At 40.9% G+C, this 27738-nt stretch overlaps 1 protein-coding gene across 3 annotated transcripts in view; it reads left to right on the plus strand.

Annotated features, from left to right (window-relative positions):
- The window catches only part of MKX (mohawk homeobox), a 119655-nt gene that overhangs the window by 6260 nt on the left and 85657 nt on the right, over positions 1-27738 (plus strand). For 2 of the 3 annotated variants that reach the window (XM_040434343.1, XM_040434346.1), the window contains exon 3: positions 18564-18726. In XM_040434343.1, coding sequence (XP_040290277.1) covers positions 18564-18726 — 163 coding nt within the window. The remainder of the gene's footprint in view (positions 1-18563; positions 18727-27738) is intronic. The other variant, XM_040434345.1, reaches the window with a different exon arrangement.

Here is a 27738-nt window from a genome sequence, read left to right on the forward strand (position 1 = left end):
TCCAGTCTAGTATGGCTTTGGAGGACACAGGCAGTCATTGTTTCTATTGATTTCTATACATGTCCTCTAATGCATATAGCTGAGGGGTGACCCTACATGATGTACCGGGATCTCATCTGTGTACATGATCGTAATTCAAGTGAGTGAAGCCTGCATGTGAAGTCAACAATGGTCAACCAGTAAAAAGTACAATATAGTATAATAGTAATAATAATAGCAATAGTAGTATTTGCTAATTATACCACCTCAGACAGCAGAGCAATTAGAAGTGATAGTAGTCATTTTGTCTCGTCGGAGGAACCCCCTTTTATACTGCAGGCTCTTAGCTCAGATGATAGGCTGTCCATGTAATCCATCAACAGCTCAGTCCTCCAGGACGGGATCCCAGTCTGGGATGTCTATATGCTTTCATTGGACATATGGGCTGATGTGTCTTCATCAGGCTTTATAAGGGCTTCTAAGGGCGGTTTCACGTTTTTCACGACAATCGTTTGCTGTGAGTTTATTAGAAATGTATGAGGTAGTTGGTTGTTTTTTTGTGCCATTTCAGAACATCCGTATTTTGGTGTTCTGCGGTGCAGCGCTTGGTCATGTTAGAACATACAGCTCCGTGGAAAGGTGCATGTTTTTTAGCTGTTAGGCCTCATGTACACGAACATATTTTCTTTCCGTGTCCGTTCCATTTTTTGGAGCGGACCGTATGCGGAACCATTCATTTCAGTGGGTCCGCAAGAAAAAACGGAAGTTACTCCGCGTGCATTCCCTTTTTGTATGTCGATTCCACAAAAAAAAGAACATGTCCTATTACTGTCCGCATTACGGTCAAGGATAGTACTGTTCTATTAGGGGCCAGCTGTTCCGTTCCCGCAAAAAACAGAAGGCACATGGATGTCTTCCGTGTTTTTTACGGACCGCAAAATACGTACGGTCGTGTGCATGAATGAGCCCTTAGGCTATGTTCGCACTTGCATTGTAACAAAATAACTTGTTTCATAACCAAAGCCATGGCACATTATTTATTCAATGCACTTATATAGCACTATGTGCTCTCCGCATCCGCATTTCCGGAGCGCGGCCCCCGAACTTCCGGGCCACGGCTCTACAAAAAAAGAGATCATGTCCTATTCTTGTCCGGACAAGAATAGGCAGTTCTATGGGGGGTGCATTGCGGATCTGCAATACACTACAGACGTGTGAATGGACCCTTAGTTGGATTCAAACCCAGGACCCCAGGGCTGCAAGGCACCAGTGCTAACCACCGAGCCACCCATATAGCGAGATATATTGCATGAAAGATACCGCCATTAGTACCCGATGGACCCTTTTGCCATTTTGATGGTATTCTTCCGGTGAAGTCTGCCAGGACTGCTGACAGAGGGCGCGACACTCCACATACTGTCTGTTGTCTTTGGTATATTCTGGAATTAAATAGATTATCTGTTTGTTTATGAAACTGGTCGATAGAACATTTGTCCATGTTGCCCACGGCCACCAATAATTTCATATTCTGCTCTTGAAAAATAAAAGCTGCACTGTGATTGGTTGTCACGAGTGGCAAAGACAGTTTTTTCTTTTAGACAAATTCACAAATCTGCCCCATTGTGTCCGAAAGTAACATTTTCTCTGTTGCCCATTGCAACCAATTGCATTTTTTTTTATTAATTGTGAAAAAATGATTGGTTGTTTTAAAAAGAAAACAAAAAAAAACCTGAGGCCCATTGTATATGACGCACACCTATAGATACACCCCTAGATCTTACCTTGTTCCAGGAGGCAGAGATTTAGGCTGCTGTATGCGGGGCGCTAACAGCAGAGGGATGCTTAAAGGGGTTTCCCACCTCCACATAAAATTAGCCAGTACCAGGAAAAACAAAGAAAAATAACATTTACCTTTCCAGATTCCCGAGCTCCTCTGCTTGTAAACACAAATAACCTCCCAGGACTCCTATTCATGATACTCCGGCAGCTGGGTCCAGCGGTGAAACGCGTTGGGCCGGTACTAACCACTGTGGTTGATATTTATTGTTTTGTCCACTTGGATTTATTTTTATTATGGAGTATTTATTTTAGAATGTATTCACCATATTGGGTTCCTATGTGATATGTAAGACTCTGTATTTGCACTTTACTGTACGTTGCTCTTATTGTTCCGACCGTTGATGTTTATTACCCCCCCCCCTTTTTTATTGTATGTCAGCTCTCTTATTTTTAGATTTTATGTGTTTTTTATCATTATGATTCAGTGAAGAATCTCTGATTATACGTGTTGGTGGTGTGTGCCTTTTTTGTAGGTAATATATTAATTTCTAGGCTGTAGGTTAATTATATTTACAGATGTAGCAAATGTTAAAGGGTTGTTTCAATTCAGCAAATGACATTTATCATGTAGAGAAAGTTAATACAAGGCACTTACTAATGTATTGTGATTGTCCATATTGCCTCCTTTGCTGGCTGGATTCAGTTTTCCATCCCATTATACACTCCTCGTTTCCATGATTATGACCACCCTACAATCCATCAGCGGTGGCCGTAGTTGCACACTATAGGAAAAGGCATCGGTGTATGTGCGGTCCTGGCCACCAGAGAGGCCAATGTTTTTTCCTGTAATGTGCAAGCACGGCCACTGCTGATGATTGCAGGGTGGTCGTAACCATGGCAATGTATAATGTGATGGAACACTGAATCAAGCCAGGAAAGGAAGCAATATGGACAATCACAATACATTAGTAAGTGCCTCAGGTTTCTAAACATGATATGTGCCACTTGCTGAAGTGAGACAACCCCTTTAACTTGACATTTAATGTGTTAAATACACAGTTGCAGCAAACTTTAACTTCACTTTTTTAATAGTTTTAGTTATGTTAATTTAATTTAAAGCTTGCTGCAACAGTGTATTCAGCACTTTGAGGGTATATTCATAAGACTGTAAGTGTTTTGCAAACCGCAAATCTGCAAAACACGTGTAGCGGTGCAGACCCATGTAGGTCAATAGGTCCGTGGTCTGCATATTATGGCAAAGTATAGGGCACATCCTGTATTTTGTGGCGCGGCCACACGGATGCGGAAGCACATGGAAGGGCTTCTGTGTGCTTCCGCATCCATGTGACCGCTCTGCAAAAGATAGAAACACTTACGCTCATGTGAATGTTCCCTAAGTGTCAAGTTAATATTTGCTATATCTGTACATTGGTTAAAAAAACGCTTTATTGTGTAATGAAGTTGTAATATTCTTTGTGCTTTAATTCATCAATGCTGTTTGCAACCAGAGGCAGAAGACCTGATAGGCTGGTGTCACACATAGGCTTTTGCTTTGCGTGTGGCATTTTTTTGGTGAGTTTTTTTAGGGGGCGTTTTTGCCATGTTTTTAGGCAAAAAACATCAGCTTTAGATGTTGTGTGGAAGTGTTTGGGAAATATTAAATGCAGGACTTACAGGCATTTTTTGTAGTGGCCTTTTATTCACCTTAGCGATGCTTTTTGCGTCAATGGTGTTTTTTAAGTCTACTTTTAGTTTTTTGGGCAAAACCCCCTCCTGGGCAGACCTGCAAAGGGAAGCATACTCAGGCTACTTTCACACTAGCGTTCGGGGTTCCGCTTGTGAGCTCCGTTTGAAGGCTCTCACAAGCGGCCCCGAACGGAACCATAGAGCCCCAATGCATTCTGAGTGGATGCGGATCCGCTCAGAATGCATCAGTCTGGCGGCGTTCAGCCTCCGTTCCGCTCAGCAGGCGGACATCCGAGCGCAGCTTGCAGCGTTCGCGTGTCCGCCTGGCCGTGCGGAGCCAAACGGATCCGTCCAGACGTACAATATAAGTCAATGGGGACGGATCCGTTTGACGTTGATACAATATGGTGCAATTTCAAACAGATCCGTCCCCCATTGACTTTCAATGTAAAGTCTGGACGGATCCGTCTGACTAACTTTCACACTTAGAATTTTTTCTGAACTATAATGCAGACGGATCCGTTCTGAACGGATCCCAACGTTTGCATTATAGGAGCGGATCCGTCTGTGCAGACAGCAGACGGATCCGCTCTGAACGCTAATGTGAAAGTAGCCTTACCTGCTCTCCGACACTGGGTCCCAACACCTTCGCTCTCTGGCCTTGGCTGTCACGCTTGGTTGCCGGGTGTCAGCATCCACTTTGACACCGCAGCAGCCAGTCTCTGGCCACAGCGGTGTCCTGCTCCCTTTGCATTATGTCAGTTGGTCATGTGACGCAAGGGGGGCAGGTCACCGCTGTGGCCATCAATTGGCTGCAGCGGTGTCAAAGCGGATGTGGGGCAACGGGAGACCCAAGCGAGGCGAGCGAAGGAGCTGGGACCCAGCAGCAGGGATCGGGTAAGTATGTTTCTCTTTGCGGGACTGCCCAGTAGGGAAGTTTGCAAAAAAAAAAAAAAAGGATGCCAACCCCTTGAAGCTATGCTTTTGTCTGAAGAATCAATATTTCATCATGTTTCTGCCGATCTGCCCATGACCAACCTTCCCCTAAACCCTAGCGCTTTTCACGTCCGGCTCCCGTACACCCATCGGTCTTCATGCTCAGTGATTTCAATCCCGTCCTTTAGCTTTGCCGTTGTGGTCGTTCCTTGGTGCTTATATCTGTGCTTAGTGTGTGACTGATCCATGCGGCACCACGAGGCACATGGAGTCCCTATAGGTCCATATTACAGAACCATAGATGCTCCACCAATTCCATGATGCACCTTATTCTCTCCTAGAAGCAGTCTGTAATAAGGCCTGAGACCTACAAGATCAGAGGCACAAGTAGGTATAATATAACCTCATAGCATCCGTATTATAGATCTCTACAACACCACCGTGTGCAGGACGCATTAGGTTGTCAGCACCATTGAACAGCGAACGCTTTCATTCTTTTTCATACTTTTTTTCTGTTTTCAGTTTTATATTTTTTATGGCAATTCTATAAAAATGATAGTAATAATTATCATCATCGTAATACCAGCATATACTGGAGGCACAGTTACCTACGGTAGCAAAATCACAAGCAGATCAGCGGTAGCTGTAATCTCTATAAGAGGTCTGTGGGTTTGGAATATATCCGGTTCCCTCCGTAGAATTCATATATCATATAATACAAAACATTCTTACCATCTGCTCATCAACTGGGTTTTCCATTCGGGGCTCGGAGGAAGCGATCTCTTCGAGTTTGGGTGTGATACGTGAATACGTGCTGCAGACATATCAATCATAAGGTAGCAACTAGTAAGTCATTCCTCTGTACATCAAAGTGTATGGCAGTACATTCCGGGGCTCAGGATGTGCCCTGTCTGACCGCGGCGTGTATAACATAGATCATTCTGTTCGATATACAAGCTAAATCCAGTTACTGGAAGTAATGGATATAGTTTAACTCTCTGGTGGATACTTTCTTATACTCAAGAGGTCTGCCTATGCCCTATATATACAGTATATTTGTTATACTCACTTATATAGCGCTACTATATTCCGCAGCGCTTTACAGACATTAGCATCAAGCTGTCCCCAGTGGGGCTCACAATCTAAGGTCCCTATCAGTATGTCTTTGGAGTGTGGGAGGAAACCGGAGAACCCAGAGGAAACCCACGCAAACACGGGGAGAACATACAAACTCCACCGTTCTCCATAAGGGAAGTACAATCTCCATAAGGGAAGTAAAAACAAATAATCTTGACTTTTACTTAGCGCCTGTGACTCCTGGCACCAGCACTGGTCATCTTCTATTGTATCTGTGTCCTCCTCCACTGAGTGTCATTGTGCTCCAAATACCTTCAGACTCTACCAACACCTTGGCTTTGTACAGTATTTTTTGCTGCCTACCCCAAAGAGCATAGGAATGTATTCAGCATACGGTATTCTGTTGTGCTGTATGCCGTCCAGGGATCATCTCTTCTCTAAGGGTACGCCAACACTGTCAGGTTTTCCAAAGCAATTTTGGAAGCCAAAATCAGCAGTGGGTCATAAAAGGAGAGATAGTATAAAGAACAGATACAGCTTTTCCTCTTTTTTTGAATTCACTCCTGGTTCCTTCATGCAGAAACCTGACTGTGTGGCCGTACCCTTATGACTTCTATATTAACGCACTGGTAAGGTCTCATGCACACAGCGGTATTCTTCATCCGTGTGCTATTCTCGTCCATTCGTTTCTGTTCTGTGGGGCCAGGCGCACCTTCATATTTTTCGTGGCTCTGTATATCCTATTCTTGTCCACATTGCAGAGAAGAATAGTCCTTTCTATTGATGGGAGTGAGAAAAATGTGGAATGCACACGGAAGGTATCCATATTTCGCGGATGCGTTGTTTGTGGACCACATTGCAGACACCACCGCGTGCACTTCTGCACCTTGCTACTGTCTTTATTGGCCTAACCTTATGTTATCTTGTGTATTTATTCCAGGTCCTTCACACTTTGCATTCCTATTTTGTTATGCAACTGTTATGTTCACATGTAAGGTGCCTGGTTCACCAGCAGGTGGCAGCAAACACAGCAGAGCTGTATGTAGATAGAATGGAACTTACCATACCATTCCCTCTGGAGAGAAGTGGGTGAGACCTACTTCCTGCATGAAGATGGGGACCAGTTAGCTTCAGTCTAGTTCACCCCCAGCTAAGGGAAGGATGTGCAGGGGCACATCTCTGCTAGACATGCCTATGCCAGCCAGAGCACCTTAAGCTCTGCTGGCCATGAAGGCCAAAGCTTGAAGCCTCAGGAGCCAGGAGGAAAGTTCCCTGCCATAACCTAGAGTCAGACTACAAAGTGAAGTGCAGCATATAGAAGAAGCTGAGTTATACAGCCAGCATGTCAGTACAACAGAGTCAGAGAGAAACAGATATAGCAGAGTTGAGTTTGCCTGCCAGTTTCATGCTAAAGCCTTCTGGAACCATGACAAAGCCTGTAAACTGATTTGGAGAAATGTTTATTCAAGTAACGCTGCCGTTGAACTTCATCTAAAGGTCTGGACTCAAGTTATTATTTTATTCCTCAATTATTCTCCCTATTTATTGCTTCGAATCCATAGCCTGGGGTCCAGTGGTATCGAGGTAGGAGCACCGTGACACACATAAAGAGACATTTGGGCCGCACCATTACACCACTCGGCAATTCCTACACCTGGGACGTGCGATATATATAGAGGGCCCTGGGGGGAGGCCACCAGTTGCACACGCAGCCTAATTGTGAGACAGGAATCACAGTCCCTAAAGTCCCATACACATTAGTCTTATGATGGCCAAACGCTCTAATGTGTGTAGGGAGCTCCTCACTCCCCCTGATGATGTCGAGGGTGAGAAGGATCGGCCGAAATGAATATTTTCGCCCGATCCTGTTGTTCTCCCATGAGATAAGCTGCTGCCATAGAAAACACATAAACGTTCAGCCGTGCCGTATGTGTGCATGGAGAAGCCAGGAGGGAATCAAGAGAGATAGCTGTAGACTGTGTAGGGGGCTTTAAGGCTCTGTTCACACTCATTTGGAGTCTCTGTCGCATAGTCAATCAAAAATGACAGTGCTATTTTACTGATAAAATGATGGACACCTTGAAGAAAAACTGTCAGCCCCATTATACTCAAGAGTCCATACGGCGCTGTAAGCATCCATCATATAACGGATTCGTCACTGCCGTCAATTTGTTTGACCCACACAGATGTGAACAGAGCTTTATATGCAATCTGGAAAGAAATGGTCTTGAATCGTGGTGTTTGCCCTCTATGAGTTTAGGAGCCTGTGCAGTCACGTTATTCGCTGGCCATCAAAACACTTGCTGTGTGAATAACCCAATAGACCACCATTGCTCTTAAAACGCGTGATGGCCGTCACATGTCCGTTTTTCACTGTAGCCTTAGGCTAAAGGCACATGATCAGGATTATGTGCGGATTTTTCGTGCACCATAGGTCATGCTCATTGTATTCTATGATAATTTGAAATTTAAACGGTGCAGATTTTTTCCGTGTGGATTTTAAAATCTGCATCATGTCAATTTATCTTATTTTTCCTGACCGTATTTTCTGCACTTCAATGGAGAGAGTAAAATCCGCACCAAATTTGCACCAATTGATGCGGATTGTCCGCATGGATTTCCCTGCGAACACTGTGCATTTACCCTTAAAGGGTTTCTGTCATCAGGATTAACCCTATTAAACTGGCTGACATTAGCGATGTGCTGATGTCAGCAGACCCTAACTAGCCTATGCTTATGCTTATGTCAGCCAGTTTAATAGGGTTAACCCTGGTGACAGAAACCCTTTAAAGTGCAAAGAATCCAGTTCCCAAAATCTTCTATATATCTTCAAGATACAGTAATCATGTTGGATTACCTGCAGAGTCAATAACAGATTGCAATGAGCTATGCCAAATGACAAACTCAGCTCTGCTGCATCTGTAGGTATGAATAATGAGTGGAGTATCTCAGGCATTCGGGCTGACATTTTCATCGATTTTTGCCGCAATGCTGTGTAATTGTTTGGCACGTGTTGCTGCTTGTATTCATTAGTGTCTTTTCATTAGTAATGTGACATCATTCATGGGGCTTAAGCCTCGGGGGGTGACACCAAACAGAAAACAAACGAGGAAAGAGAAGAGCAATGTAACCTAAGCTGTCGTTAGGAGAACACGGAGGGCTCTGGTCGCCAGTCGATGAAATGATTTTCATGCTTTCTCCGTGTTAATCTGTTTTGCAGACAAGGCTTGATAAATAAGTCTGGTAATTGTGAGTGGAGCGGCTTGTCGTTAGCTGCTTAAGTATCCTCTCTAGATGATCTCAGAAATTCTAAACATTTGCGAGGAGGTCTACGGCGGCCGGACGCGCGCACGTCTCTTGCAGGGCTCACGCTGACTTGCAGTGACATCTACTGGAATCCCATCAGTACTCAGCTGAATTCTATTACTCACGTCTGGGCATCCGAATGTGTATTTGGTCCCGGGCCAGAAATTTCTAAAGATGCTTTCGAAGGTCTGCTGCCAAGGAAAAATTGATGTCAGTAACAAATTCCAGGTAGTGAAAGTGTTTTAAAGAGTCCTTTATTTAAATAAAAAAAGACAACAATTTGTCAAATATCACAAGGTAAACTTAGCGCCAGGATCGGGAATAATGGAAAAAAACTTTTCCGTAACACTATTGACTTTGCTTCTTTTTTTTTTTTACATTTCCACTTCTTGGAGAAGACAATAAATATCTGCATATAATGCTAAACTAGTGTATGCGTGGTGCGTCCTTAAAGGGAAAGTGTCACCAGAAAATGACCTATTGTTTAAATCATGTTTTTATGTAAATTAAATTTTTTTGGGTGAGTTTTTTTATATCTAAAAAATAAAATAAAAAATAATGTATATAACCGTGCAATTTTCACTTTGGCCACTAGATCTAATCCTAGATCATGATTTCCTGTTGTGTACAGGTAACTTTTCGTTAGTTATTATATCCTTATCACCACAGGCAGAATTACAATGACAAGTAACACCTCTGGATAGATAACACAGAATCCACCATTCACATTAGGTGATATCACAGATTATCTACTCCCTCCTGATTACTGCACAGGTCACAGAGCATACGTAGAAAACACGCCCATCGAAGTCAATGGGGTCCCCTCCTGTCCATTGTGTCTATGGTCCACGGAGCTGCTCTCAAAAGATTTATTTTAGACCTAGTGGTCAGTGTGAAAATTGCAGGTTTATATGCATTTTTAAGAAAATATAGATAGTGATATGGAAAAATGTACAAAGCTCACCACAAATAAATAAAAAATAAAAAAAAGATATGCTTTACATAAAACATTACTTAAACAATAAGTCATTTTCTGATGACAATTTCCCTTTAAGACAAGACAAAAACAACCAGTTGCTAGTGGTTTCGCAGTTTTCTACATTATACTATATAGGGGAGAGAAAACGTAACAGATGCACAAAATGCATAATGCTTTGTTCCTATTTTTTATATTTGGCAGTTTTATCGGGTTTTAGAGGTTCTAGTATTTTTGGTCGTAAAGGGTTGTCTGCTTTTCCCGTATTGATGACTTATCCTCAGGATAGACAATCAATATGAGATCCGCAGGGGTCCGACTCCTGGCACCCCTTTGTTGAGCTGTTTGAATGGGACGTAGCCGCCATAGTTACCCCCGCTCCGCCGGCTGCAATGCCAGTAAGCAATGAAGAGAAAGCGGTACTCGCAAGAGTGCAGTGGTCTCTTCAAACAGCTGATGGGCAGGGGTGCCAGAAGTCGTACCCCCACAGATCTCATATTAGGTAAAAGTGGACAACCCCTTTAAGAATAGTGTAGTCTGCAGCGCTATTCTTGCCTTCAAAAAATATCAGAACCCTCATGAAAATGGGGAACTAAACTTAAAGGGGTTTCCTGCTTGAGTCGACTACTCGGCTAACTACTGGCTGAGGTGGGCCATGGTCAGCTGTTTGAAGAGACCACCGCACTCTTGCGAGTGCCGCTTTCTCTTCATTGCTTACTGGCATTGCAGCCGGCGGAGCGGGGTAACTATGGCGGCTACGTCCCATTCAAACAGCTCAACAAAGGGGTGCCAGGAGCCGGACCCCTGCGGATCTCATATTGATTGTCTATCCTGAGGATAGGTCATTAATATGGGAAAAGCAGACAACCCTTTACGATCAAAAATACTAGAACCTCTAAAACCCGATAAAACTGCCAAATATAAAAATAGGAACAAAGCATTATGCATTTTGTGCCATTTTTATGACATTTGTATTAGGTTTGTACAGTATTGTGAGCCTATTTTAACCAAAATGAATATGACCAGAGAGTCCCATTGAGTTACAACATTCGTTTATGCAAAATTATCCTACAGTATTTTGGTGGCAGTCTGAAGAGCGGTACACACCATATTTGCGCTATAATTGGAGACTTTAAACTCCTCACCACTTTTCAAAAGTGTCGAGAAAAGGGGGTCTTAGCGGGACAGGGCAGGGCTTCTCGTGGCCCATCTGAGTTACGCCAGAAATTGGCGAAGGTTAAAGCTCAAGTCTATGCCAGCCCTTAGCTGGCTCATGACCGCGCAGAGATACGCCTAATCTGCCTCTTTATAAATTAGGCGCTTATAACTCCAGTGCACAAGGAATCAGGACTGATGTACGGGAACGCAGGCATCCGTCAGAGGTATAAGCGCGGCACTGTGTAGTAACTAAAAACCGTAGCTGAACCTGCAGCCCGTGATGATTGCGGGACATCAACCAATCTGATAAAACCCTTGGAACACTTTCAGTACCAAGGGTCAATGATGTGTTTTCGAGTGGAATAGATTCATAGTCTTCTAATATTTTGAACATATTGACGTATCTTATATCGGTATTTCATATGGAAAATATAAAAACAATTAGAACAAAAAATATTTTTCCCCTAGGTATAAGGAAACCACAAGGAGGATTCCAGTTTTTAAGGTTCTAAGCTTACATGTATTAGTATGTAGGTGTTATCTGTACATGGATGTGTAAAGCAACTGGGTACAGAAATGCTGGTCAGGTCGCTAAAGATGGCGTCTTCTCGCGAGGACAGTGGACGCCATAGCAAGCCTGTAGTCAGCAATAACACTGATTGCAGACATTTAACCCCTCAGATGCCGGGGTCAATTGCGACCAGAGCAGCTTAGGTGGCTTTCCCTGGGAACACTGCGCACCTGAGGCCCAACACTTTATAATATGTCAGGGAAAATATCTGCTTCTCCCTCTTGCAGCTCAGGTTGCTCATCTTTCCCCTCTCCATAGACTTCTATGGATCTCTTGTCTGTGTTTCTCTGTACTAGTTTGTTTGCAACCTGCAGCACTCCATCTGCTGTGAAACTACAATTCCCAGCATGCTTCATTCATTACTGTGGAAGTTTGGAGAAGAGCAGAGTAAATATGCATGCTGGGAGTTGTAGTTTCACAACAGCTGGAGTGCCGGAGGTTGCCTACCCCTGTGCTAGTATGTATTTTTCCTATCGATATTATATTATAGTTCCGTGTGTATCATTCTCTGTATTATATTATAGTCATGTTCTATTCTCTGTATTATATTATAGTCATGTTCTATTCTCTGTATTATATTATAGTCATGTTCTATTCTCTGTATTATATTATATTATATTATAGTCATGTTCTATTCTCTGTATTATATTATAGTCATGTTCTATTCTCTGTATTATATTATAGTCATGTTCTATTCTCTGTATTATATTATATTATATTATAGTCATGTTCTATTCTCTGTATTGTATTATAGTCATGTTCTATTCTCTGTATTATATTATATTATAGTCATGTTCTATTCTCTGTATTGTTTTAGCTACTGTATCTGTGTTGTATTCTCTGCATTATTAGCATATTGCATTTGATTATTAATTTTTTTACTCTTTACAATAATTACATTTACGATCTATCTAATGGAAACATATACAGGATGCCCTGTGCACACTTTATAATTGATGCTTAGCAGCAGATCAATTCGTAGCATGCGGATATGTACGCTCCATGTCTTCTCTCTGTTTTATAAAGTTGCAACATTAAAATCGCAGTTTATTCTCTGTTCATTTTCTGAACAATTAGTCACATTTATCTTAATTTAGTTTACAATATTTTTGATTATTCTAGGAGTTATGATTATTTGTTATTTGGTAGACTGTTTAGGTATTATTAGGAAAAAGACTTACAATGAGCTAATCTTATAGGGTGCCATTATATATCTATATCCTATCATATAACTATAACTACAGTACAGTACTGTGCATACCATATCTTGTAGTTATTTAGCATTTTGTAGGTTTCATACACATGTGGTTTAGTGTATTGGTACTGACCAGTATAGTGGGCATGCAATAAATGTGCTGATACCTTTGTATATGGTTAAAAAAGCCAATTAAACAATTACGAGTATTATGATAAACTATAATACTACTGTACATTAAGCAATATATAATACTTTAATAATACTGCATAACACTATAATAATAATAATAATAATACGTAATACTGTAATAAGTGAAAAAATACGCAACCAGTTTCTGATATCGTCCATATCATATCCATCAATGTTGTATTCTGTAAACAGTACCTAACATCATGATGTCGTTGATTTAATGTCACGCATGTAAAATATAATTTCGACATTCCGTAGTATGAGTTCATAAAACTACAGTAATGTGCAGCAAGTTTCTAATAGCGGGATATTATATAGGTATAGCATTTTATAGTATTCTAATATTATATGTCATTTATGTTATGATATTAACCAATAGCTAAACGTATGATTCATAAAATGTTGAAGCTCTCTAAAAGCATGTATCATATGTCACATGTATAATAATCCACAAATACTATCTAATAATATTATGAGGGAGTGTGTCATAATAATAAATAATAAAAAGTATGTCATCATTTGGCGCCGTATGTTTTCTATAAAAAAATCTATACATTTCATATAATCATTTTATGTTATATAAGCGTAGAAATATGCAAACAATACCTAATCATATGGTTATATAAGTACCAATATATCCTTAAGCCATGTATACTGTACATGCAGTAGTAATATTAAATGAAACAATGCCGTAAGCGCAGAATATAAACTGTGTTAGGGTAAAAGATGTTTAAAAAGTTTACTATTATATAAAACCAATATAAATAATGACAAATCTGCAAAAAAATTAAAAATGACTAAAGTTTTCTCATGTTTCTCTTTTTTTTTGTAAACCTTAAGTATTAGTAATAGTGTTGGGAACGATTAAAAAGACATGAACATTATCAGCACTGAGGTCCTAGGTTGGAATCCGGCCAAGGACAACATCTGCATGGAGTTTGTATGTTCTCCCCGTGTTTGCGTGGGTTTCCTCCGGGTTCTCCGGGTTCTTCCCACACTCCAAAGACATTCTGAGAGGGACCTTAGCTTGGGAGCCCAATTGGGGACAGTGTTATGATGATGATGTCTGTAAAGTGCTGTGGAATATGTCAGCGCTATATAAGTGCATAAAATAATTTAAAAAAGTAAATAAATATCACAATATAACATATAGAAATGCACCGTCCTATGAATACCATACTGTGCTGAAAGAATAATTAACCCTTAAACTAATAAGAGAAATAATTCCTGTAAATGTTAACAAGTTTTAAACTCCTATTCTGCTGTTTTTGGTGTTTGCTGCGGTTTTGCTGTAACTTGAAAAACAAAAGATAAAAAAGAAAAACGTTGAAAAAGATGCAGAAAACAAACCCAAAAAATTGCACATGTGTAGTATACCAGAATGACCAGCAAATTAATTGCACAGAAATTAACCCCTATTGGACCAAAATTCCCAAATCAAAAACGTATCGCTCACTCCGGCTTCTTCAGTCTCGGCCTTCTGCCCTCAGCGTGAAAACCTCGGCCACTTCCCCTTTTGTGCGGTTTACTATGTAAACTTTTTAAATAATGATTGATTTAAGTAGGCCCAATTATAAGTAAATGAGGTGTGTGACAAGCTGTCATATCTGCATAAATTCTCAAGCAACAGCCAAACCCCTAATGTGGTAAATTGGAGCAGTCAGACTGTTGAAAATGTAATTTGTAACACATCTGTTCTACAGCGAAAATGCCCGAGATCATCAAATCCAAATGCTGGAGCAGAAAGAGAGACTAGAGCTCACCGTTTCTGTTCTACAGACCTAGACATGTTCTTCCCTTTCTATCCCTTTTATTTAGAGGGCATTTTATTAAAAGAGAAGGCTGTTACATTGTCGTTTATGAGTGGCAACGAATGCAAATACATAAGGCAGTTTTTTTTTACGTTTTTAGCCACTTTTAGCGTCCTTCATACACTCTTTTTAAATTCTTTTAAACGCTGGTAAAATACGTCATGAGTGTTTTTCATAGTGTTTTTCAAGCATTTTTGATGTTTTTTTGTAATATACATTTTTTCTGCATTTTTTTTGTCCCTTCCCAAAGCATTTAAAAAAAAAACGCCACTGCCCTAAGCCCCCACAAAAAGCCACCAAAACACCACAAACCAAAACACAATGGGTATAATTCATTAAAGTTTTATTTTTTTTTTCTAATATGCACCCCAGTTGGGAAGGCCTGTGGAAAAATCCATGCTCACATGCTCCCCACCGTTCTGTTTCGGCTGTTTTCTCTGGTCTTCCACTGTGCGCTGCTGCAGCCAATGACTGGCCTTCTGCTTCCGGTTCTGTCCACTGTATAGTTTCCGGCTGTCCGAAACAGCCCCCAGCAGTCTGATACTGATCAACTGTCCTGAGGATCGATCGTCAATATCAAAGTACCGAAAAAACTCTTTCATTGATTGGCCACATGGTTTGTAGTGTGTAGGGGTTGTCCCGCAACAGAAATATAATTTATTGTTTATGAAATGTAAAATTATTGAATTTCCTAATACACATTATTTTTCAAATCTGCATAGATTGTTCTATACTAGACTCCTTCTCCTGGTCCTTACAGATCCACTTCCTTGCCTGTTTCAATACAGACTGTGTTGGTGACTTACTTAAAGGCTATGTACACCTTTGGAGGCACATTTGTACTCATTTTAAGCTAAAAAAGATTTTTTTTTAAATTGGTCTTTATTAAAAAATATGGCGCCCCTTTTTCTGTACAGAGTTGAGATGCTCTAGAAGCACCCTGTGGATTTTCCCTCTTTTCCGTCAGACCAGGAGCAGACGGGCTCCTTACCTTTGCTTTCTGACCTTATAAACACTTATTATAACTTAGTTGTTATCTTACTAATAAGAATGTAGCTTAAATAAGTCTTTATGACCTCTCAGTAGTTTAGAGATAAGGTTTATCAGATGGCTGGCACAAAGGGAAAGTACTAGTCACACAGTTAGAAAAACAGCTAACCCTTTGTGACAGAACAGCTCAATATTTTTAATAAAGGCCAATTGAAAAAAAAGATTTTTAGCCAAAAGTTAGTAACTTGCAATCATAAACAAAGATTGCCTCTGAAGTTGTACAGAGCCTTTAAAATCAGCTGTCTGTCTACCTCAGTTTAATAGTTATGCCATTTTTCTTCTCTGTGTCTGCATCAGCCATGACAAAGAAGGAGGCTAGCTTGGCTAATAAACTAAGCTATACAGCCAGCCCTTTTCAAGCATGACACCAGCACAGAGAGAAGAGGTTCCCTTCCTGTATCGGCACAAAGGTGAAAATGTAGCTGCGGGGAGCAGGAGAGAAGGATCATCTGAAATAAGATGATCTAAGCAGATTTGAACAATAAATGAGATAAGTTAAGCAATTTTACTATTCTTAAATAAGAAAACATATTATTCTGCTGTTAAATAACCCCTTTCACTATAGACTTTAACCTCTTCAGGACCAGGCGATTTATCATGTGTGCGTTTTCATTTTTTACCTTCCCAAAGCCAATTTTTTAAAATTTCTGTGTTTACATAGACGTATCAGGGCTTGTTTTTTGAAAACCAAGTTGTACTTCATTTAATATTGCATACAATGTAATGAGAAACTGGAAATAAATTCCAAATGGGGTGGAATTAGAAAAAAAATGCAATTCTGCCACAGTTTTATGAGTTAAATTTTTACGAAGTTCCCTATACGGTAAAACTGACATGTTACCTTCATTCTCCCGGTCACTACGATTACAGTGATAATACATTTTTATAGTTTTTTGTGTGTTTTAATACATGAAAAATAGAAACTTTGAATAAAATAATTGTTTTTCTCTTTGCATCACCATATTCTGACCCTCAGAACTTTATTTTATAATTATATCTACGATTCTGAGTGAGAGATCATTTTTTCCGTGGCGGTTGGTAGTTTTTAGTGATACTATTTTGGAATATGTATGACTTTTTTATCACTTTTTATTCATTTTTTTGGGAGGTGAAGCAAAGAAGAAAAAGGCAAATTATGGATAAATTTATTTATATTTTAATAGTTTGGGCATTTTGGGTTGCGCCAATACCTGTGATCTTTATTTTTTATTATTTGTATTTATTTTTAATATGGGGTAAGGGATTTGAAGTCTATATATATATATTTTTTTATTTTTAACAATTTTTTCCCTTTTTGACACTCCCCTGGGGGATTTGAACATGCGATCGTCTGATCAATGCTTCCACTGAACTATTGCTGTGGTAGCCTTGGATCCTTCCTAAAGCTCAAGGCTACCACAGCGAACTCAGTGCGGGGATGCTGCTTGGGCCCCAGGACTGCAGCACTCATGGGGAAAAAACCTCTCAGATGCTGTGGTCACAAATGACCACAGCATCTCAAGGGTTGCAGACATTAGCCCCAGGTGTTTTCTTTTTAAAACAGCAGAAACCTGGTGGCTATGGTGCCCACTCAGCTGCTGAGCGGGCGCCATGTTTAAATGCTGAAATTCAAACGTACATGTATGTCGGAAGTCTGGAGGGGTCAAAGGAGTTTTTCTTTGTATCAACATCCCAATATTCATGCATGAAGGTAACTGTAATTTTGTAATTTATGTCATTTATGTTTATTGCTCCTATGTCCTGTTCTGGGCTGTGGTCACATGATCGTGTCCATGCAGCTCTTTCTTATTTCCTGTCATGTTATGTCCATGGGCGGGGCAGTGATAAGGGAGTGTCTATGTAACTCCCTGGGTGGGAGGAGCTATAAACTAGCTGGACATTGTGAGGGGCGGTGCTGGGGCTGTGGCAGAGGAAGGAGAAGTGCATCATGGGTTTGGTTGGATACAGGAACAAGAAGTGCTACATACAGGATGGAAACAAACCAGAGTAATTAATGTACATGGTGAAAATGGGTCAGGAGTCCAAAATGAAAAAAAAAAAAGCATGAGCGAGATGTATATGAGGGAAGCGACTACATGAGCATATCTGTTAAAACTATTGTAGTCCTGGAAAAGCCCTTTAAGCAGCATGCTACACTGTTCTGACAGAAAGAGAGGAGTCTCTCTTTAGCTGTGATATGATATTTAGAGCTAAAATTCCCCAGCATGCCTTGCTTGCTCAGAACCTGTTCCAGTAGTTTGCATTCTGGGATGTATCCTTTTTACAACAGGCCCCAAACTAATCTAACATTGAAAAAAAAAACTGTCCCACTGCAACATCAAACCTGATGACTGTTTCCAGTGCTGACCTGCTGCACCATAATACAGGGCGTGAGTCAGGATTGGCAGAAGATATGTAACGTGCAAGGTAAAGGTGAACGAAATTCAGACTTGTGTTTTGTGCCCAGTCCTTGCGTCAGGAATGGAAATCTATCTCTGCTATGAACAGGAATAGATTTGTGCTATAATTTGCAACAATTTCTGGCACAGATTATAGTAAATCTGGGAGGGCACCGACCCCGTTCACCAAACCACTTCTGTGAGACTCAACCCACTTTTCTTGCCACTTTTGAAGGTAGTAAAAGGCTGAAAAAGGTCACAGATTGTAAGTGCAAACATGAAGTGCACCAAGACTGTGTGCATTCATTATACCACAAAATAGATGCAAATGCCATGGTAAGTTCTCCCATAGACTTTAACAACTGTGACACAAGTTAAGTCAATTTTCAACAAATATTTGCAATGTGATTTTACAGTGTGATTTTTTTTTACTTGTAACATTAATGTAATTAAATTTTTATTTTTATAGCAGCTCAAGAAGCGCAAACGGTAAAGTGAGGCACAAACGGCAGGCACTGCAGGACATGGCACGCCCGTTAAAGCAGTGGTTGTACAAGCACCGGGACAATCCCTACCCAACCAAGACAGAGAAGATACTATTAGCACTTGGGTCGCAGATGACTCTTGTACAGGTAAATGCATCTAATACATGAGGGTAGGTGGAGGGATTTATCATGAGGGGAATATTTAAAGGCTATGTACACCTTTGGGGGCATTTTTATTATTGCATTGTACTCATTTTAAGCTATAAATATTTTTTTCAATAGGTCTTTATTAAAAATATGGAGCCTTTTTTTCTGTACGGAGCTGAGATGCTCCAGTAGCAGCCTGTTTTCTCTCTTTTCCATCATTTGGGAAGCTGACGGGTTCCTTATCTCTGATCGCTGACATTATAAACACTCATTATAGCTCAGGTCTTATTTCACTGATAAGAATGTAGCTAAAATAAGTGTTTATGTCCTCTTAGTAGCTTAAAGATAAGGGTTATTAGATGACCAGCACAAAGTGAAAGTACCAGTCACACAGTTAGAAAAACAGTTAACCCTTTGTGATAGAATGGCTTAATATTTTTAATAAAGGCCAAATGAAAATATAATTTTTAGGCAAAAATGAGTAAAATGCAGTCATAAACAAGAATTGCCTCTGAAGGTGTACATAGTATTTAAAGTATGTTTTGCAAAACCCTGCAGGGCTGTAATTTGTGCCAAATATATCAGCTTTCACACAATATTTCATACATTTTGTGCCTCTTTAGGTCTAAGGCTAATTTCACACTAGTGGTAAAGCAATTTATACCGGGATTTGGCCACACAACTGCGCACAACATTTTTTGTCTGGGGAGATGACTGTTCCCATTACAGTCAATAGGCCTTGGTGGTGAACGACAGAATCCTCCCAGCCCAGATCCGGAGGACTTCAGCACGCTGTTCTTCTGTCAGAACAGCCGGCCATATTGCTTCAATGCTAGTGTAAAAGCAGCCCTACACTTCCATCTTAAGATGTTGCTCCACTTTGGACACCCCTTTACTGGGTGTAAGATTCTGACAATTTTTGTGACTTTTTAAAAAGTCGGAGTTGATAACTCTGCCTTAGATTAGGTCCCAACCTTTTTTCAAAACTGGAGAGAGTAGTGTAAAACAACAGTAGTGTGACAACATGTCACAAGAATTTTGCAAAAATGAGCATAAAAAGTTGTATAAGCTATCCTGCAACTTATTTAGGTCCTTCTTACCAGGCCCACGGACAGTTTTCTACTTTCGTCAAATCTTTTTAGATAAAAAAAGCTAAGCATTTCAATGCTAAATGAGTTTTCCAACAGTTTAATGCCGATGACCTAGCCTCAGGATAGGTCATCAGTATCTGATTGGTGGGCGTCTGACTCCTGTCACCCCTGCTGATCAGCCCTTTCTAGGGTACTAACATCATATTCATCAGTCACATGGCCTAGGCAAAGCTCTGTCCCATTCAAGTGAATGGGTCTGAGCTGCAATACCAAGCACAGCCACTATACAATGGATGGCGCTCTGCTTAGTAAACTACAAGGAGGCTGCAGTACTCACCGCTTAGCTCTTTAATCAGCTAAGTCATCAGTATTAAACACTTGGACAACCTCTTTAATGGGGTTGTCCAACTTAGTAAAACATTTCAAGTCAGCAGTTGTACTAAAATAATAATAGAAGGTTTACTTCACCATTCTATCCCCTGCAACTTCCAGCTCCACCGCCTCCTCCCCGCTGCTGCAGCCATGCTGTTATCATCTCAGTTACAAAGGTGACATGCCCATATACACTGGACACCACTGCAGCCACTCACCCGCTTCACTGGTATATGGGTGAAACTGCTGGGGCCATTGATTGATTGCAGTGATCACCTAGCACGTACAGGCACATCATCACCGCAGCCAGACAAGAGTAGCTCAGCGGGAGGGATGGAGGCTGCAGTGCTGGAAGTGGCAGGTGAAGAAATGAGTATGCATTATTTTATTATTTTTTAGCAGTTTTTGGCCTGGGTTACATTTTTTGACAACCCTTTTAAAAATGTGAAGGTGTAAAAATGTGAGATTTCAACATTTGTGCTGCTGTATGGGGCTAGACTTGGGATGCCGATTTTAGATATATACAGTATCTGCTGTTGCTAACCTAAAAGAGAAGACAAAGGAAGGTGGAAGGGATTTTTGAGCCCCTCATTGTGAGCGTCTAGCCAAAAGAGACAGACAATACGGGAAGATTTGGCAAAAGTTTATAAGCAGGTGTTACAGATGAGCCAAGGTTTTATGGTGGGGAGGGTCTCCTGAAAAGTAATTGACTTTCACTATGACCTTTATAGACTAAATTAGTATGGCTATCTGCCACAACCTGTTCCCTTTTTGTTCTTTCTAAATCAAAATCCATCACATTAGCTTCCAATAAATGTTTCCATATGCTGCCTTACAAAGGAGCAAAGAGCCTATGAAAGTGTAAGGTACTCCATAGGACACCGAAGGACAGATGGCAGGCTACACCCAGCATTGGCTAATCCTCTACATTTGGTAAAAATCATCTTTAGCTTTAGATTTTTTTTTTTCTTGGTATACAGTTTCGGAGTTGACCTTATGATGTGTAACGGTTAGCTTCTGAAAAGTGTCTATAAAATACCTTTGTTAGTAAAGTAAAACATTTTCTTCTGCCTGGCCCATGTTAAGTTACAGGACATTACCCGTGTACACGTGGATTCTGTTAATGTGCCTTGAGAAATCAGAATTGTTGAGAATTCAGAAGGTAAACCAACTGTGCAGATTGTTTCGTGATGCCGATGGTCGAATGAGTGGTCAGTAGGCACTTAGCTAGACCCCAAACTCATGAACTTAAAGAGGACCTTTCATGTATGTTTTTTTTTGTTTAATTAAGTACCTTTACTTGTGGGGTACGGAGCTGCCATCATTGTTTTTTTCAAATACCCCTCACTTGCCCCGCTGTTCTCCCCTGCAGTCTTCGCACCCACATTTTCACCCAGCCTCTGAGAATTTCCTGCTGAATCGCCATGGGCAAGGGCTGTTTGTTTATATTTTTACACTGCTAGGCGGTCTCCATTTTCTGGTAAGGTTGTCTATGGGACACATACGTGCATAGCCATGTGGAATATTCAATCTGAAGAACCATTAATCATTTATTGATGAGATTCATAGGGGTGGACTGTGAGTCTTCAGGATAGCGGGGGGAGAGGGGGGTGCGAGCAGTCCGGCCATCTTAGGACTCTTTCACACGAGCGGATGCCGTGCGGGTAATCTGCTGTATGAAAGAGAGCCAAGCCCCGTTCCGGACAGCAGAGACACGGAGCATTAACATGATTGATGAGGCTCTTTGCCTCTCTGTGATCTTTTTACTGCAAAATCACGGTGACAACTTTATCTCACTGTGATTTTATAGTAAAAAGATCACAGAGAGGGACGGAGCATTATCAATCATGTTAATGCTCCGTGTCTCTGCTGTCCGGAACGGGGCTTGGCTCTCTTCTCGTGTGAAAGAGCCCTTACAGTTTGATAATTATCACCTATCCTGTGGATAGGTAGTAAAAAAAAATTGTTGGATAACCCCTTTTTTAATGTTTATGCCCAGATCTACTAAAGGCATCACAGCAGAAGGTGATCACACATACAGCCCAAAAGAGTCATCCTTCTGCATAAATTCGAAGTTCAAACATTTGATCATTATGTTATACAGAGGCATAGAGAGGTGGAGGCTGGTGGAGCAAGTGCCCTGGCTGCTGGATAGGCACCAACAAACCATGGTATTTAGAGCAGCGAACTAGATCTTTGCTCTGTATGAAGAAAATCGAACTACATCTCTGCATTATGGGCTCTAAATCTTTTGGATAATGCATTTGAAATTTATCCAAAATGCAGAATGTTGCGATGCCAATCCTTTAAGCCCCCATGATTGTTATCCTGATTCTGTCTACCAGTCAACATTGGGGTGCATTTTAGTTTGAAAGAAAACCTCGACTGACTGTATAAGATAAGCATAGAAATATTCTTATTAGAGCTGCTGATCCATGTACGTGTAGAGTAAAGACATTTTTATTCTCCTTCATAAATCTTCCCTTTGTGGGTCCAAGGAGAACGGACAAGGGTGAGTCAAAAATTAGCCGCACTCTGGCTGTAGAATTTATTTTAATCAACTTTCAAAAAAGACATTTTTCGACATAATCTCCCTAATCACTGCTCGTGTTACATCAGTTCATTTGCACCCCTTGTGATTTCATGAAAGATGGTTGTGAGGTTGTGACTTTGTGCCCTGTATAGAGAAAGTGTTTTGTTGCGAAGAAATGTGAATGAATGGATAAAGAACTTCAAGGAAGGTTGCAAAAGTGTCAGCCACGAAGAAGAAGCTGGACCCCCGTCCACGACCGATTGAGTATGCATGTCAACTGATTCTGTGGTATAGAAGCGTGACAGTAGATTATGTGGCAAATCAATTGCAAATCAGCTTTGGCTCTGCGGTGAAGACAGTGGTGCCTTCGTGGCTCACAGCTCAGCCTAAACATTTTTTTAATGAGGGAGTAGGAGAACTTGTTAACAGATGGACAAAGTGTCTTGAAAATCAGGGAGATTATGTAAAAAATGATGTACTTGTCTTTTCTGAAAGTCGATTAAAATAAATTGTATGGCCAGAGTGAGAGTATATCAGAACATGGAAACAAGCCTCCTCCTTCAAAGGTCTTAGCTTCATATTGCCTACTTCAGATTTTCCAGGCTCCCCAAGATATAAGACTTCACTTGTACAGGATGAAATATCAGAAAGTATCATTGGTAGCCCCCAATTAACAAACCCTAAATTACGTATTCAGTGACCCCCATCTCATACACGTGTTCAGCAAGCAAATAATTGATGATTTGGAGCCTCCTTAGCGTGGATTTGGTGAGATGTGTAATTCAGGCCTCTCTGTTTAAGGAAATCGTTTTGCAGTGGAAAATGAGATGGCTTTATGGATTATGTGTATAGTGTTACCTAACAGCATTTCATTGCAAGATGCTTATAATTCAACTCATTGGCAAAACATTTAATTTTATTTTTTCGACACATGTGGACACATTAAATCCCTTAGCTGTCACATAACTAATCCCAAGTACGTGATCCTTTGAGCAAATGGTTTTGCAATATATAAAATGAGAGAAAGCAGCATGAAATAGCAAGTTGTAATAGTCACACACACTGCAAGCTTAATTAATTTCTCTGCGCTGTAGTAAAAAGGTCATACTATAAATTTACTTTATAATAGTACCCAGTGGTCGGGACCTGCTGTTCTGGAAGCCATGAAATATAGTTCCATCAAATTATCCAAGATTTTAAAGGGGTCATCTCATCTGGACAACTTCTACTTTAACTGAGGATCCAGTTGGCGGTCCGCTGATTGCCTCGGTCTGGCAGCTAAAATGACTGACGATGAGATTTTACCACTGATCAAAGTGTGGGCTGCTGCAGCAACCCCTACAGAGGAAATGTGGTATTACATGATGCTCTTTCAAATGAATGGGTAACCATGTAATTTATAGTCCTGTAATCAGGGGATCCTGCGCGCCAGGCCCTTTCCCCCCCCCTCACTGATAGCCATGTGCATTTAACCATGCTAACAAGGGTCCAGCAATCCCTTTGAAGCTAATCATATAAGGCCTCATGCACACCACCATATGTATTTTGCAGTCCACAAACTGCACAACTGCAAAATACAGATATAGTCCATTTTGCTTTTGCATTTTTTGTGGACCCATTGACTTCAACAGGTCCGTGGTCTGCATTTTGTGGACGTCTTCTATCTTTTGCGGAACAGACATTCGGTTGCCAAAAGCACACAGATGATCCATGTGTTTTTCGCATCCATATATCAGTTTCGCAAAAAGATAGAATATGTCCGCAAAATATGGACCACGGACCCATTGAAGTCATTAGGTCTGCAAACAAGCTGCGGACTGCACATGGACCGCATCCTTATTTTGCATATCTTCGGTTTGAAGACCTCAACACAGATATAGTTGATTGCATGAGTCCTAAATTAGATGTGCATGGGGTTCTCCTGACGTTCCCCTGATGGTAGATGTTGGGGGAGAGAAGTATATGGCATGTTGAATTTCAATACGCCTTTTCCATTTGTCCTCTGGGGAGATGATTTACCTCCCGAAAGCGTCTAGCAAGGGCTTTCTCCTTTTTTCCTTGCACGACACATGCACGCTTGGCTGAGCCAAGCATGCATGTGTATGGGGGATCAGGATAGATAACTGTCAGACAAACAAGAGTTAAGTGTTTGCTCATTCATTGTGTGATCGGTAGCACCTTTACATGAGCCAGTTGTCGGTAATGAACGTTGGTACTATGAACATTTGTTTCCAACAATTGGCCCGTGTAAGGTGGCCTTAGGGTAGGTTCACATCACCGTTTCATCTTCTGTTCTTCTGATCCGTCGGAAGAACAGAAAACAAAAATTAAAAATCCTTTCTTTTGAGCATCTGTTATGCTCTGTTTACATCCATTTTAGCCTCTACAAAGTACTTTTTCTTCCATCTAAAATATCGGATCTTAGACTAAAATGGCTAAAATGGATGCAAAATTAGCATAGCGGATGCTCAAAATAAAGGATCCATTTTTGTGTTTTGGTTATTTTTTTGCCTTGTTTTTTGTTTTCTGTTCTTCTGACGGATCAGAAGAACGGAAAACGAAATGTTCATGTGAACCCGGCCTTAAAGTGGTATTCTCATCTGAGACAATGGGGGCAAATTGCTAGGATATGCCCTCATTGTCTGATAGGTGCCAACTCTGTGACCCACACCTAGAACGGAACAAGGAAGGTGGTGGCCGGAGGACCCCGGGTTTCCCTGGGTCCGGCCACGGCCAAGTGCTCTCCCCGTAGTGGTGAATGGGGGCGAACTGCGCTTGCGCGGTCGCCACCATGCACTCTCCCCGCAGTAGTGAATGGGAGCGCACCGCGCGGCCCTATCTTAGCGATATGCCCCTATTGTCTGAGATGGGAAAACCCCTTTAATGCTTTTTTAGCCTATAAGCATAAAAAGAATAGAGGGACATATCTAATCTTGTACTAGAGATAATACAATTTGCTGATATGTTACATGCTACAGTTTATGTCCATGGCAGTATACGTTCATGGAAATGCCATACAGTGTAATCTGCTACCTGCACTACTGGTGATAGGGCGCCCTGTTTTGTGCATTATTTTCACTCCCCCTCTTCCCTGCAGATGTATTTACTGGTTATGTAATGACATCATTAATATGAAGGAAATGAAAATGCTGTTTTGACTTTTTGCAGCTCGTGTTACATTAATTACTTTTTAAGGCTGTTTTGGTATATTATGTATGGAACCAGAATATATCAGGTGACCAAATTACTTCCTATAAAGTGAAGATTTTTTTTTCCTGACCTCACAGATGATAATAAACTTTTATGTGCCGTCCTACTTACCTTTTGTGTCCTTATAATATGCTCATTTTGAATCTAATTGTGTGATTTTGTTTTGTTCAGGAGCTGAACGCACTGTACTGTGTGTACTTTTTAAGTTCTGGGACACTGGTTAATGACTGTATTGGTTGTTATTGTAACAGGTACGCTTTGTGCCTTATAGACAGACAGTACCTTCTATCGTTATAAATAGCACTGAAATAAGAAATAATACGCCCAGTAACACAGTGGCGGCAACACAACATAATGTACCGCTTCAGATGCCGCAGAACAGTTTAATCATTGTGAGGGTTTTTTTATATTAATTTTTATATTAATTAGTCACTGGTGGAAACAGATCTCTCCCTTTTAAAAAAGAGGTTCTGCATCAGCTGAAGAGTTTAATATAAGGATTACTGTATCCATTGCAACAAATTAAGAGAATACAGAAGCCAACCTCAGAGGTCTATGATTCATACTTGGAGAATACTATATCTCCTTAAGGTGAGGGCCTAAACAGCATTAGGAGACTTATAGACCAGGCAACGCTCCTCTGGAGTTCTGGGAAAAAAGGGATGCAAATGAGCTCTTAAGCTCTGCCTCCAATGTCACCAGATGTAAGGGAGCTATCCTATAAGTCAATGTTCGACCTTTTAAACAGGCCTTGCAACATGACTTGGATAACAATTAAGCCAGCACCTCATCTGCAGACATCAGTTTTGGGGTGATTACCCCTCATTAATGCAGAGCAGTACGGCTTAACTGGGTGAGAGGCCTAAGTCAGGGCTTGGGAAATACTATATCTCCTTATGGAGAGCGCCTAAACAGCATTAGGAGACTTATAGGCCATACACGCTTCTCTGGAATTCTAGGAAGAGGGTATGCAAACGGTCTCTTAGCAAACTTTTCCTCTAATGCGACCAGATGTAAGGCAAGTATCCTATAAGTCAATGTTCAACCTTTTAAACAGGCCTTGAGACATAATTTGGATAATAATTAAGCCAGCACCTCATCTTCAGACAGTTTCGGGGTGATTGCCTGGCCTATAAGACTCCTCATGCAGTTTAAGCGTTCTCCATAAGGAGATATAGTATTTTACCAAATCCTGACCTAGGCTTCTCACCCAAACAATACTCTCTGCTCTGCACTGATAAGGAGCAATCACCCCAAAACAGCTGTCAGCAAATGAGGTGCTGGCTTAATTATTTTTCAAGCCATGTCTTAAGGCCTGTCTAAAAGGTCAAACATTGACTTATAGGATAGCTAACTTACATCTGGTGGCATCAGATGCAGAGCTATCTAAGAGCTCATGTGCGTACCCTCTTCTAAGATTTGTACTGACACTACTGTGATTTTTTTTTAAATCAGGTTATCATAGGATGCCCTCCACTAATCAGCTGCAATGCATGGGGGAACCTATTTGGAAACTTTCAGTATTTCTGCAGCACCCCCGAAGGTGAAATGAAGCATTACAGTTATCAGTTATTATCAGTGGATATATTAGTATGAGAGCAGAATAAGGTGGCACTGCTATTGCATCGAGTGCTATATCCGACAATCCCCTCAGACCAATGCGCACAGCAAAGAATCTTCGTATGTGGTGCTCGGCAAGCAGTAATAGTGTGAGAACAAAATCCAATGCAACATGAAGAGAAGAAACAAAGTATTTTGCGGCACTCACCGAAGTTGAAACAGTATAAAGCTTTATTCTTCCTCTTT

The sequence above is a fragment of the Bufo bufo genome, chromosome 5, assembly GCF_905171765.1.
Source record: "Bufo bufo chromosome 5, aBufBuf1.1, whole genome shotgun sequence".
Lineage (NCBI taxonomy): Eukaryota > Metazoa > Chordata > Amphibia > Anura > Bufonidae > Bufo > Bufo bufo.